Source organism: Bufo bufo, chromosome 2 (assembly GCF_905171765.1).
Source record: "Bufo bufo chromosome 2, aBufBuf1.1, whole genome shotgun sequence".
NCBI classification, from domain to species: Eukaryota; Metazoa; Chordata; class Amphibia; order Anura; family Bufonidae; genus Bufo; species Bufo bufo.
The window spans coordinates 30,688,546-30,704,280 of NC_053390.1; the positions used below are offsets into that span (position 1 = coordinate 30,688,546).

Below are 15,735 nucleotides of genomic sequence, written 5' to 3' on the forward strand. Positions count from 1 at the left end.
CTCCTATGTACAAGAATATAACTACTATAATACTGCTCCTATGTACAAGAATATAACTACTATAATACTGCTCCTATGTACAAGAATATAACTACTATAATACTGCTCCTATGTACAAGAATATTACTGCTACAATACTGCTCCTATGTACAAGAATATAACTACTATAATACTGCTCCTATGTACAAGAATACAACTACTATAATACTGATCCTATGTATAAGAATATAACTACTATAATACTGCTCCTATGTACAAGAATATAACTACTATAATACTGCCTCCTATGTACAAGAATATAACTACTATAATACTGCTCCTATGTACAAGAATATAACTACTATAATACTGCTCCTATGTACAAGAATATAACTACTATAATACTGCTCCTATGTACAAGAATATAACTACTATAATACTGCTCCTATGTACAAGAATATAACTACTATAATACTGCTCCTATGTACAAGAATATAACTACTATAATACTGCTGCTATGTACAAGAATATAACTACTATAATACTGCTCCTATGTACAAGAATATAACTACTATAATACTGCCTCCTATGTACAAGAATATAACTACTATAATACTGCTCCTATGTACAAGACTATAACTACTATAATACTGCCTCCTATGTACAAGAATATAACTACTATAATACTGCTCCTATATACAGGAATATAACTACTATAATACTGCCTCCTATGTACAAGAATATAACTACTATAATACTGCTCCTATGTACAGAAATATAACTACTATAATACTGCTCCTATGTACAAGACTATAACTACTATAATACTGCCTCCTATGTACAAGAATATAACTACTATAATACTGCTCCTATGTACAAGAATATAACTACTATAATACTGCCTCCTATGTACAAGAATATAACTACTATAATACTGCCTCCTATGTACAAGTATATAACTACTATAATACTGCTGATATGTACAAGAATATAACTACTATAATACTGCCTCCTATGTACAAGAATATAACTACTATAATACTGCCTCCTATGTACAAGAATATAACTGCTATAATACTGCTCCTATGTACAAGAATATAACTACTATAATACTGCTGATATGTACAAGAATATAACTACTATAATACTGCCTCCTATGTACAAGAATATAACTACTATAATACTGCTCCTATGTACAAGAATATAACTACTATAATACTGCTCCTATGTACAAGAATATAACTACTATAATACTGCTCCTATGTACAAGAATATAACTACTATAATACTGCCTCCTATGTACAAGAATATAACTACTATAATACTGCCTCCTATGTACAAGAATATAACTACTATAATACTGCTGCTATGTACAAGAATATAACTACTATAAGACTGCTCCTATGTACAAGAATATAACTACTATAATACTGCCTCATATGTACAAGAATATAACCACTATAATACTGCTCCTATGTGCAAGAATATGACTACTATAATACTGCCTCCTATGTACAAGAATATAACTACTATAATACTGCTCCTATGTACAAGAATATAACTACTATAATACTGCTGATATGTACAAGAATATAACTACTATAATACTGCTCCTATGTACAAGAATATAATCACTATAATACTGCTGATATGTACAAGAATATAACCACTATATTACTGCTCATATGTACAAGAATATAACTACTATAATACTGCTCCTATGTACAAGAATATAACTGCTATAATACTGCCTCCTATGTACAAGAATATAACTACTATAATACTGCTCCTATGTGCGCAAGAATATAACTACTATAATACTACTCCTATTTACAAGAATATAACTACTATAATACTGCTCCTATTTACAAGAATATAACTACTATAATACTGCTCCTATTTACAAGAATATAACTACTATAATACTGCCTCCTATGTACAAGAATATAACTACTATAATACTGCCCCTATGTACAAGAATATAACTACTATAATACTGCTCCTATGTACAAGAATATAACTGCTATAATACTGCTCCTATGTACAAGAATATAACTACTATAATACTGCTCCTATGTACAAGAATATAACTACTATAATACTGCTCCTATGTACAAGAATATAACTACTATAATACTGCTCCTATGTACAAGAATATAACTACTATAATACTGCTCCTATGTACAAGACTATAACTACTATAATACTGCTCCTATGTACAAGAATATAACTACTATAATACTGCTCCTATGTACAAGACTATAACTACTATAATACTGCTCCTATGTACAAGAATATAACTACTATAATACTGCTCCTATGTACAAGAATATAACTACTATAATACTGCTCCTATGTACAGGAATATAACTACTATAATACTACTCCTATTTACAAGAATATAACTACTATAATACTGCTCCTATTTACAAGAATATAACTACTATAATACTGCTCCTATTTACAAGAATATAACTACTATAATACTGCTCCTATGTACAAGAATATAACTACTATAATACTACCTCCTATGTACAAGAATATAACTACTATAATACTGCCTCCTATGTACAAGAATATAACTGCTATAATACTGCTCCTATGTACAGGAATATAACTACTATAATACTGCCTCCTATGTACAAGAATATAACTACTATAATACTGCTCCTATGTACAAGAATATTACTACTATAATACTGCCTCCTATGTACAAGAATATAACTACTATAATACTGCCCCTATGTACAAGAATATAACTACTATAATACTGCTCCTATGTACAAGAATATAACTACTATAATACTGCCCCTATGTACAAGAATATAACTACTATAATACTGCTCCTATGTGCAAGAATATAACTACTATAATACTGCCTCCTATATACAAGAATATAACTACTATAATACTGTTCCTATGTACAAGAATATAACTACTATAATACTGCTCCTATGTACAAGAATATAACTACTATAATACTGCCTCCTATGTACAAGAATATAACTACTATAATACTGCTCCTATGTACAAGAATATAACTACTATAATACTGCCTCCTATGTACAGGAATATAACTACTATAATACTGCCTCCTATGTACAAGAATATAACTACTATAATACTGCTCCTATGTACAAGAATATAACTACTATAATACTGCTCCTATGTACAAGAATATAACTACTATAATACTGCCTCCTATGTACAGGAATATAACTACTATAATACTGCCTCCTATGTACAAGAATATAACTACTATAATACTGCTCCTATGTACAAGAATATAACTACTATAATACTGCTCCTATGTACAAGAATATAACTACTATAATACTGCTCCTATGTACAGGAATATAACTACTATAATACTGCTCCCATGTACAAGAATATAACTACTATAATACTGCCTTCTATGTACAAGAATATAACTACTATAATACTGCTCCGATGTACAAGAATATAACTACTATAATACTGCTCCTATGTACAAGAATATAACTACTATAATACTGCTCCTATGTACAAGAATATAACTACTATAATACTGCTCCTATGTACAAGAATATAACTACTATAATACTGCTCCTATGTACAAGAATATAACTACTATAATACTGCTCCTATGTACAGGAATATAACTACTATAATACTGCCTCCTATGTACAAGAATATAACTACTATAATACTGCCTCCTATGTACAAGAATATAACTACTATAATACTGCTCCTATGTACAAGAATATATCTACTATAATACTGCTCCTATGTACAAGAATATAACTACTATAATACTGCTCCTATGTACAAGACTATAACTACTATAATACTGCCCCCTATGTACAGGAATATAACTACTATAATACTGCTCCTATGTACAAGAATATATCTACTATAATACTGCTCCTATGTAAAATACGTAGCAGTACAATAGTCCCACGTGCCATCTTGTCTCTTTTGTCTCTACAGCACACGGCCCCATATTTGTGGTATATTTCAATATTATTGTTGCATTTATATTCTTTTATTTTCTAGAACAGGATTTTTCTGTTTGGGATATTCTGTCCTCGCCATTTGTCCGGTTTGTTTTCTCCGCGGCGCACTTAAAACACACAATAACTTATTACAATAGTGAAATGAGAGCAGATGACATCACTGACTGGGGATAATACGCAGCAGATGTGAGACGGTGTCAGTGAGTGCGGAGCAGCGATGGCGTTGGGAGACAATCTCAGTTATAATTATTCCATGTGGGGAGTGTACGGTAATTAATTTCTTGGGAGGCCAGAGCGGTGTCAGGCATATTCATCTGTAATAGGGTTAATGAGAGATCAGTGGGTTACAAGTGATTTATTCTATGTAACGCAGCGCAGAACAGTCTAATGAGATTACAGGATGCCACCTGCCTGGTACAGGGGTGTCAGGGAGACGATGGGGGAGGTGGACCCAATGCATCTGAAACCAGAAATGTAACGTCACATGTATATAAGACAAACAGACACAGAGTGGCAAAAGTGACATCATCATGTTTAGCAAGATGACAAATGCAGATAGTGGACCACCACTAGGCCCCATTGTGTACCCACTGGCAACTGGGTCCATGACCTTTGGACCAAACCCAACAAATGATGGTGGCTGTTATGATGGAGCACACTGCACAGGAGCTACAGTCATGGAAAGTGAAAGTGTTTCTGTGCAGTGTCTCTCCATCACCGATAGATCTCCACACACTCTACCACCACCATAGATCTCCACACACTCTAACACCACCATAGATCTCCACTCATTCCACCACCACCGTAGATCTCCACTCACTCCATCACCACCATAGATCTCCACTAACTCCACCGCCATTATAGAGCTCCACACACTCAACCACCACCATAGATCTGCACTCACTCCAATGCTATCATAGATTTTATTTCAAGACACGGAGGCTCATATTGCATCATCTCTCTTTACTGACAACCACAGCAGCAAAGAAAAAGTTAAACCAAATTAACATATTGCCATAGCAACCGTCCCTCCCACCGTAGTCCCCAATATAATGTCCACTAGTCCGTAGCACATCCTCTTTCTTTGCTGCTGCCACAGAAGATAAGTACCTCTTGTTTAGCAGCTCATATCTGATGGTGTTATCTGTGCGAAATTGCTTATTAACCCCTTATTAGGATTGTGTGTTTTTTTTTTTCCCTGTTCACCACTGCCTTAGTGGTTTTATCTTATTGGTTGCCTTTTTCTTTCCCTGTTTTTTCTTTCCCCTGATAGGCTTCCCTTGGGGGTGACTTGCTCCCCCTTCCCCTGCTGGGGACGGGGAGACGGGGGGATTTCTGCAGGAGTTAACTTATTGGTCCCCCTTCTTCTTTCTTCCCCCTCACTTACTTGGCGGAGACTGTGGGCGCGCTCGCAGTTGCGGCCTCCCGACTCTCTCCCCATCTTCCCGCCGTCCGGCTGCGCTGATCCCGTCATCTCGCGTGATTTCGGCCGGCCGCGGGATTTCGGCGGCCATTTTGGGGTGGCTTTTTTTCTTGCATGCTTTCCCCTGCTCTTTCCCTCTAGCGCCGCCGGCTCCTTCCGTTTCCTGCGCCTTCTCCGTTGCGCCTGTGTCTCCCTGCTCCGGCTCACCGCTGGGTAACTACCCACTGTGAGCAATCGCTTTTTCTCTCCACAGGTTAGCTTGCCATAATAGGTGTAGACCTTTAGATAATTTCAGAACCGTTGGCATTGATTGCCCTGTACTGCCCCTGATTACTATTTACTCAGTGGGGCATTATTACACAAACGTGGCTATGTCTCAACCCACGGGCCATACTCCATCACAATCTATGGAGACAGGCAGGGATTCTACCCCCTCTCCTATGCCTGCGCCTGGTGGATCCGTTTTCTCAGCGGAGGCTTTCCAGCGCTCTGTGTCTGAGGCCATTAGGGCCGCTATGGGCTCTGTCACTCACTCCCTCACCAAGTCTATATCAGATGCCCTCTCTACTCACCCTGGTGTCTCCAGTGACACGGCACAGCCCGATTTAACAGTACCTCACGCCTCCAGAACACAGTTGATTGGTGAGTCTAATGCCACCCCAGAGAGCGCGACCTCGCGCAAAAGAGCCTCATCCCGCCAGGCAGAACGGGCGAGGAAATGGAAGTGCGCTAGAGCACAGACTGATTTAGAGATCGACTCTGAGATCGACTCTGACGAGGAGGTTAGATGTGAGGATCTTGACTACCCCGATGAAGGTCTGTCTGATTCTGCCCCTGCCGATCCTACTCCGGCACCTACCCCGGCGCCTCCTGGCGTTTCGTCTGCTGATGTCTTCCAGGGACCTTCTGGGGTTTTGACGGATCCCCTAGGGGACCCCCTTTTCGATCCCGACAGTCTCCACCACCCCAGATCCGCAGAATGGCTCCCGCTTGATCACGTTGCTCAATACCTAGCAGCGCGTGTTCGTTGCCCTCTGACCAAGGAGGCTCGCAACAAGCTCAAAGCCGAATGCCCTAGACCCATTGTTGCTAATAAGGTCTGTGACACCCCATCCGTGGACCCCAAAATGGTCCAGTTTTTGGCAAAGTCTGGGTGGAACCCTAGAAGGGGGCTGGAGTCGGCCCTTAAGGCGACCCAGGACAAGCTCCTGGACCTTTTCGGCCCGTTGACAAAGATCTTTGAGTTGGCGGAAATCGCCAGAGAGACAGATACACCCGTTGATCCGGAGCATCTCCGAGGTTGGGTCCAAAGGGCCATATGTATAGCAGGAAATGTGAATACTTCCCTGTCAATAGAACGACGGAAAGCTATTTTGTTCAAGATTGAACCAAAACTGGTCAATTTAGCTCTCACTGAGGCCGGAGGAGAGGCACAGGGACTGCTCTTTGGAGAGTCCTTCATTAAGGACATGGGCAAGTTCGTGGGTGCCTTCACCGCCCTGGATAAGGCACAATCATCCATGAGGAGAGTGTTCCAGGGCCGTTTTTCCGCTAGGGCCGGCAATTACAGGGGCCGTTCTGCCGGCCGTTCGTCATTCCACGCCCGGGGTTCGGGCAGAGGCTCCTACGGTCAAAGATCCTTCTCTCAGCGATACTCATCCCAGGACACCAGGCAATCGCAGGGTTTCTTCCCATCCCGTGGTGCTCCCAGCCGCAGACCCTTCAGAGGTGGTTCCGGATTTCGTCGTCCCCTCGGTAAGTGTTCATCGTCCTCCTTTTTCTCCAATTTATGTAGGGGGCAGACTCCAACATTTTTCCCAGGCCTGGGAGACAATTACGTCAGACAGTTGGGTGCTATCCACTATTCGGGGATTTCAAATAGAACTAGTGCAGTCTCCGGTTCATATTCCTTTTCCTCCTCCCATCCCATCCGCAGGTCCCGCATCTCAGGCCATAGACAAAGAATTGACAGATCTTTTTCACAAAAGGGCCATCGAATTGGTCACGTCCCCTTCAGAGGGCCTGCTCAGCAGCATCTTCCTCGTGCGGAAGAAAGGGGGACAGATGCGCCCCGTAATAAATCTCAAGCCCCTAAACAGATTTGTGCGCTACAGGCACTTCAAGATGGAGGGTATTCACCTCCTCAGAGATCTTCTTCTGTCAGGCGATTGGATGGTGAAACTGGATTTGAAAGACGCTTACCTCACCGTTCCGGTTGCTGTCCCCTCCAGGGACCTTCTCCGTTTTCTGTGGAGGGGACAGGTATGGCGTTTCTCTTGCCTGCCCTTCGGTCTGTCGTCGGCCCCTTGGTGCTTCACCAAGCTCATGCGTCCGGTGGTGGCTTGGCTCCGCGGTCGCGGGATCCGGTTGATTATTTACCTAGACGACTTACTTCTTCTGGCGCAAGACCCTTCCGTCCTTCTCTCGCAATTACAGGTTGCGATGGACCTTCTGTCTCGACTGGGTTTCCTCATCAACCACGAGAAGTCGTCTTTGACACCCTCCAGGATTGTGGAATTCCTCGGCTTCTCGGTGGATTCCGTCTCGGAGACTCTCAGCCTTCCGCTGTCGAAGATCCGGTCCATCCGCAAGGAGCTGCGCAAGACGCTGGTGACCCCTCGGATTACTCTCCGCCATTTAGCTCGGATCATAGGGCTTCTCTCCTCCTCGATTCAAGCAGTTTTTCCGGCCCCCCTCCACTACCGAGCTCTTCAACGCCTGAAGCATGCGCACCTTCAGACCGGCGCCTCTTACGGGGATACGATCTCGCTGGATTCGGAGACTCGGGACGAGTTGGAGTGGTGGATCTCGAACCTTCAGGCTTGGAATGGGAAAGCCATTTGCGGACCGCGTCCGGACCTCACCATAGACTCGGACGCCAGTCTGCTAGGGTGGGGGGCCCACTGCGACGGAGTCTCTACAGGAGGACGTTGGTCTCGGGAGGAAGCTTCGCTCCATATCAACGCCCTGGAACTGTTGGCCGGCTCGTTTGCCATCCGCAGCTTTGCCAAGGACATCGCCAGTGCCTGCATTCGCCTTCGCATGGACAATGTGTCTGCTGTCCGTTATGTAAACTTCATGGGAGGTACCCGTTCCAGCATGTTGTCTCATTTGGCCAAGGAGTTTTGGTCTTTCTGTCTCAATCAGGAGATTACGGTGGTGGCGGAATATCTACCTGGTCTACAGAACATTCAGGCGGACTGGAACTCTCGACACCTCAAGGATTACAGCGATTGGAAGTTAGATGGGACGGTGTTCTCCGACATCTCGTCCATCTGGGGTCCATTCTATATCGACCTGTTTGCCTCTCGGTTGAATGCTCAGTTACCGCGTTTTTTCAGTTGGCGACCGGATCCAGACGCAGAGGCGGTGGACGCATTCCTACAAGACTGGCGCGGATCACTCCTCTATGCATTCCCACCGTTCGCGATGCTGCCTCGGGTTTTGGCTCAGGTGCGGCGTCAACAGGCGGAATTGGTGCTGATTGTCCCGTTTTGGACTTCCCAGTCGTGGTTTCCCCACCTGCTGGATCTACTCATCCTACCACCGTTTCTTCTTCCGGACTTCCCAGAACTTCTTCTAGACTCCGGAGGCGCGCGACACCCGCTCCTGGTGGGGGGATCTCTCCGTTTGCTGGCCTGCAGAATATCGGGCACCCCAGCCAGGGCGAGGATCTTTCGGACGCAGCTCGAAGACTCCTGGATCAGTCGTGGGCTCCGGGCACCAGAAGGGCCTATAGAGCAGCCTGGGGATCATGGACTGGTTGGTGCGTGGCTCGGAGTCTGGATCCCTTTTCAGCACCTGTCTCGGACATCCTAGAATTTTTGACGTCCTTATTTGAGGAGGGTAAGGCGTATCGTACTCTCAATCTCTTCCGATCGGCCATTTCATCCTTTCACCAGGGGTTCGACGGACGTCCTGCGGGTCAACATCCCCTAGTATGCCGCCTCCTCAAGGGATCTCGGATGTCTCGGCCTCCTCGTCCGCGTTTTTCCTCTACCTGGGACGTTTCCTTGGTTTTGGACCTTTTCTCTACATGGCCATCTAATTCTCAGCTTTCTCTGCGCCAGCTTTCGGCCAAGTTGGTTACCCTCTTTTGCCTAATCTCTTGCAAGAGAGTTTCGGACGTCAGGGCTTTGGATTTTGATGCACGATCTTTTTCTCCGGAGGGAGTTACTTTCAATATCTCCCGCCGAACCAAAACGCATATTCGTTCTGTCTCTTACCCCAGTTTTCCTGATATCCCGAACCTGTGCCCGGTTGCTTGTCTCCAGGAGTATGAGGCTAGGACTTCCACGCTTAGACCTCCTGGAAGCCTGCAGCTATTTCTCTCTTATCGCCGTCCGTTTGCCCCGGTTTCCACTCCTACTCTGGCGCGTTGGGTTAAGTGGAGTATGTCTTTAGCGGGTGTGGACACCTCTGTGTTCACGGCCCACTCTACTAGGAGTGCTGCCTCCACTTCCATGCTGGTCTCTGGAGCTCGTTTGGAGGATATCATGAGGATTGCGGATTGGTCGCGGGCTTCGACTTTTAAAGAATTCTACTTTCGCCCTTCTCTACATGCCTTCTCTTCGGTTGTGTTACAGCTTTAAACTTGCAATATGAGCCTCCGTGTCTTGAAATAAAATTGTGGGATTTTACTAGTTTATGACGTAAAGTCATGATTTTATGAAAGACACGGAGGCGAGTATTGCCCGCCCTTTAATTCCCCTCCCTTGGGTTATTGCTTGCTGGAATGTGATGTTCTTTACTCATGATGATCTGTATTATTGTGGAATTTTGATGGTTCTTCGTGCTTGCACGTGTCAGGCGGATGGAACATTTTCCTTTCATGCATTTTCATTCTTTTCGCAGGTTGACTTTCCTGAGGTGGTTCTCGCTGGTTCCAGTGGACTGGCGGTTTCCTGTTACAGTTCTGCAGTTGCAGTTTCGAGGAGTTCCCCTCTTGACAGAGGTTCCGGATGATGGCTCTCCTGCTCTCCGGTTTCTGAGTGTTTCCCGTTCGGATGGTTCCGGTTTGTTGCAGTTCGGTTGGAATTTCTGAGGTCCGGTCCGGTAGGAGTGGCATTGCCAAGAAAGAGGATGTGCTACGGACTAGTGGACATTATATTGGGGACTACGGTGGGAGGGACGGTTGCTATGGCAATATGTTAATTTGGTTTAACTTTTTCTTTGCTGCTGTGGTTGTCAGTAAAGAGAGATGATGCAATACTCGCCTCCGTGTCTTTCATAAAATCATGACTTTACGTCATAAACTAGTAAAATCCCACAATTTTTACTCACTCCACTGCCACCATAGATCTCTTCTCCCTCCACTGCCACCATAGATCTCTTCTCACTCCACTGCCACTATAGATTTCCACTGACTCCACTGCCACCATAGATCTCCACTCACTCCACCACCACCATAGATCCCCACTCACTCCACCACCACCATAGATCTCTACTCACTCCACAACCAAGGCTCTCCATTCACTCCACCACCACCATAGATCTCCACTCATTCCACTGCTATCATAGATCTCCGCTCACTCAAATGCCACCATAGATCTCCACTGCCACCACAGATCTCCACACACTCAGCCACCACCATAGATCTCCATTCACTCCCCCACCACCATAGATCTCCACTCATTCCACTGCTATCATAGATCTCCACTCATTCCACTGCTATCATAGATTCCCACTCACTTCACTGCCACCATAGATAGTAAGCGCTGTAGACCACTATAAGTCACCACAGTGGTCCTCCAACCAGGTGAGAGGCACATTGAGGCATAATTGGGAACTGAGCAGCATGTGATGTCAGCCTCCATGATTGTATATATATATCATAACTGCCCCATTATTCCACTGCTTGGTTCTCCGCCCTGGAAATGTACCTCCTGAAGGTCTTCAATTTGCATTTCTGTATATTTTTTGTATTTCTCTAGACTTGCTTCTTGACCTTGTCTTCGTCTACCGATTTTGGACTTTATATTTCGCACTCATTATTGAGCCTAATCCATTTTGACTGTAAGTCTGGGACACAGCCAACTACCAGCTCCCTGGTCATCTACTGAGGACTAGGACTATCCTGAGGACTGCAACCTGGCTATTTGACCTGTAAATTCCATACATCTTATTGAGAAGGTAAAGTGTGAAATCTAAGGACACCTCAATCTCTGCTCTTCACATTAGGCAACTTAAATCGGTCTCCAAGAACTGATCTCCTCAACTCCTGTCGCTCCTCTTTCATTATCCTCACGTCCAACTTAGCGACACTTTCTTGCTGTGCAGCTCTGCATTCCTGTCTGCAAGCCTGCTGCCTGCAAACCCACTGTCACCTGGCCAGGAACCAGCGTCCAGGCAATCTCTAAAAAAGGACATCACAGTTTGTTTCCTGGAGAAAGTTTCTGGAACAGGAAGTAGCAGTCTGACATCTACTGTCATCAGCCATATTGAGTGCCATGGATGTTCTTTTTCTATCATAGAGTCACAAAGAAGGCCCTGACCAGACAGCCGGACACCGCCCCTCCCATTTCTGTCACTGTGCAGATGCAAGCCTGATTGAATCAGTGGTGACCTCAGAGAGGCAGGAAGTAGCTAACTTCTCCTCCTACTTGGGTTTCAAAGGCAATAGATCCACCTGAAGCCTGGGATGTAACTGCAGGAATAGAAAGGTAAGACCTAGGATGATGAAAAACAGAAGTGGCGGTATTTATCCTCCATCTGGAGACTTACTGCTATTATTAACAGTTTTTTATTTTTTATGCTTTTTTCTTTTATTAATGTACTTTGTAACTTTGTTATATCAAATAATGTTTAATGATTATTTCCCAGCTACTATTACTGCGCAGTATGGAGAAATCCTGTACGCTATGCACTGCAGGTTGCCGGTGAGAGCCTCGCACATCTGCTCATCTCTTAATTAAAGTGTCACGCTAATTGTCTTCCTTGTCTGGAGAGCAGCGGCGCCTCCTCCAGGGAACAGTAGATGAGATCAGAGGAAGCGGATCCTTAGAGGAACGAGAGGGAATTTTTATTAGAGGCGAGATAAGAAGAGTGAAGATAAAGAAAGCAACGTCGCTGGCGGCAAAATCAACATCTCCATCTGCAGCCAAGTCAGCCAGGACATAATAGGAGTAGTAGTACAACAGACACTTGCAAGGCTACTGCAAAGGAATTAGCACAGTTTGTTCCACAACATGGTGGCAATGGGTTCAAATCCAAGCAAGGCAGCATCATGTATGAAGATCCTACCCCTCTAGTAGTATATTGGCCCCGAGAGGATAGGCTGCTTTCCATGAACTTACCTTTGGGGTCATGCATACTTTAATCTTCCAACATTTGACTCCCTATTCTTGGACTATTTTATGCCCAATCTTGGATCCACCCAAGAACGTCCATAAAACCTCTCAGAAACGTCCCCATAAGGTTTGCTTTACGAAACAATCCCATGAAAGTTGGACCAGCTGGGAGGTATGTGGCTTTAGGATGATCTTGTTGTTCATAGGGCCGATATTTAAGTCACAGATAATAAGGTAGCAGCCAAATGGACTCTAATTGGTGCCCACCCAGCATCAGATGCCAGGCCGGGCTTAGGAGCCACTTCTCATTACTGCATTGGGACTGGTCAGTTTTCACTTTTATTCTACAAAAGGTTGAGTGGAACTTCTCTCTATATATTTCAAGTCGATGACCCAGAATCTACGGCAAGCACCGTAAAGCATCCATAAATTTCCCGTGTCCATTGCCTGGACTCTTCAAAGTGCCCAGCCTGTGTAAATTCTCTTACACTCATCGCTGCTGCTCTCCTCGGGGTGATACTGCGCACACAATTGGTTCTCAACAGTCTATTCAGTCAAGTACATGCGCAGCGCTGAACCGGTACTACAAATCAGTGGCCGGTTCTCTTCCTGCGTTAGCTCAGGCCGCCTAGAATCCACTCGATGTCCTGTCTGGACGACCACCATTTCAATGCATGTACTCCATACTTGTTACTTCCTAAGAAGCAGGAGGAGCTAACACAAGAACTCATTCATCTTCAGGATATTATATGGCACAAGGGGAGGGAGAATCTAGAAACAAGGAACCTGGTAGAGAGGTTCAGACAGACCCTTCAATACGAAGGAAACTGAATAACCCATCCCCTTCCCATTGACCAACTCCAAGAGCTGCATTCGGAGTTGCTGCACGGAAAAGGAAAACTCAAAAAATAGGGATCTTCGAGGAACCAGATGGGGCTCTGTTCACAACCTCATGATCAATACGCCCCAATTGACTTCACAGACTTATAACAGGGTCCGGTGGGTTTTGCCATGGTGTCTGGCTGTCTGTTGGTTTTGCCGGAAGGCGCACTACTTTTTACGTCAAGTGTGATGAAGAATCTGAAGCAGATTTACATGTTTTGATACATAATTGGAAATATGCACTAAATCCGATGACAATCCACATCCCATACATGTGACTAGGTTTTCGCAAGACCATTTACATTATATGGAAAATTTCTGTAAGGATTTTTGACCGCGCTGCTACTTACTCCCCTCAGATTCTGCACCAGAAGCTGGTGGACCATCACGACACAGAGTTGCCTCCTTGAATTGGTCTAACAGATCCTTGGCACCGCACAAGGCACGTGGATCCTGGATCTAGTAAGTGTCGGATGTGCAATATGCAAATCCAAAACGTGTGGACGTACCTTAATTGTCCAGATTCCCCAGTCCAACATGTGGCCTAATCTCAAACTGAATCCTGAATCATCTGATGATCTATAATTGCTAGGATGCGGAAGTGACTGCGCTAGGTTTTATACACTGGGAGTGACAGGGACATTTGGAAATGTTTTGACCCAGATTTATAACTCCAGCACTTTGGGACTTTTTACTACACATTGGATGAAGGCTCTTGTAATGAAGCTTCATTTGCCATCATCTGAGAAAATATCAAAGCTGTTATTACATTCAGATACTCAATCCTAGCCCTGAACCCCGGAAGACATCTTTTTCTCATTTGCAAGTGGCCCTGTAAACGTGCTGGAGCAGGGACAGCTCCCACCACCCTGTCAGATGCTGTATGATTACATCCAGCTCTACATAATTCATCTGTCTGAATGTGACGGCTCCAATCTCAGCATCATCCCGCAGAACAACACTCTGGCCGTCCCCGCTGTCAGGTCGCTTGTCAAGATGTGAGATTACACCAGCTCGAGAAACTGGCATAACAAGAACTCATCTCTGATCATGGTAACATAAAAAAAGATTTCCTTACATCGAATACTAGACGATGAGGGCTAGATGCAAGACGTTTCATAAGATCTCTTCAGCGCTGTCCAGTCAGCAGCCAAGACCAGGTCCTTCAACATTTCTGTGGTCTCTAAAGCCGTGAAGTGATCATTGGGCTGGTTCCTTTCTACCTGGTTATTGTGGCGGCTGTGGAGAGATGGAGCCCTGAAAAGGTCCATACCAAACATGTGGAGCTAGTCACAGGGCCCACACAAACCATAGCTACCTCCATGATATTCAACCAAGGAAACCAACCAAGGGATGAATGGTCCTTGTTTCTGGTTTTACGATGAAACATATCCCTTTTCGAAGTGGAGTGGGTTAAGTCATTGAATATTTGCTGACCGTTCCTCGTCCACCACGCAGACGGCTTCTGCATACCGCCTGATGGAAGGGTAATTAGTTCGGGCCTGACGTTGCCCATTTCAAACCCTGCCAGCTCCTGTCTGTCTGAACCAATCAATAAGTGAGAACACAGCCCTGGTTCCTGTGACAAACCCCATGTTTTATGTCAAGATGTGAAGACGGAAAAGCTCAGCTCATCTGCTGTGGTGCCGGTTGAGAATCCCGCTGGGGCTCGTCACATTGTCACCAAGCTTATTGAGAGAACAGCTGGAGATATGTGGCTGCAGTCCTCAGAAGACACCTGTCCCAGGGGAGGCGGAGAACAGTATTATAGGGAAACATTGAGGAACTTACCCGGGCCGTGAAGGAACGCCGATGAACTGTTGCAAAATATCATTGTGATATCCTCCAGCATGCAGAGCGGCAGACGCAACAATATAAACCGGTAATAGAGATGCAGAAGAATGTCAAAGAAATGCAAAATGCGACATGCAAGGTGACACTCAATTTAACCTATAAACCTTAAGCACGGGATATGTAGATGTAGCAACTGTTAAGGTGACACAACGCAGTAATACACTATGTATCATACGTGTTTGCTATATCCGTGTCTACCGAGATACAAAACTGAAAGAGCTGTTCCAGTCGTGTTAGTCCTTACCGGTTCAGGATATGGAATCTGTGGCTTTATGGGTCAGCCACACTGGATAACCAATATCTTTCAGATATA

The 15,735-nt window shown here is 44.4% G+C and overlaps 2 protein-coding genes across 6 annotated transcripts in view; one reads left to right on the forward strand and one right to left on the reverse strand.

Annotated features, from left to right (window-relative positions):
- Positions 1-15,735, reverse strand: part of CNTFR (ciliary neurotrophic factor receptor) — a 379,375-nt gene that overhangs the window by 90,420 nt on the left and 273,220 nt on the right. The gene's annotated exons all lie outside the window — the stretch shown is intronic.
- Positions 5,318-10,435, forward strand: LOC120992091. The gene is made up of 2 exons (XM_040420842.1): positions 5,318-7,152; positions 10,252-10,435. The coding sequence occupies exons 1-2, from the start codon at positions 5,769-5,771 to the stop codon at positions 10,254-10,256; spliced, it is 1,389 nt and encodes a 462-aa protein (XP_040276776.1). The 5' UTR covers positions 5,318-5,768; the 3' UTR covers positions 10,257-10,435.

Excerpts from the sequence above, each read along its gene's own strand:
- LOC120992091 (XM_040420842.1), top strand. The coding sequence starts at position 5,769 with ATGTCTCAACCCACGGGCCATACTCCATCACAATCTATGGAGACAGGC.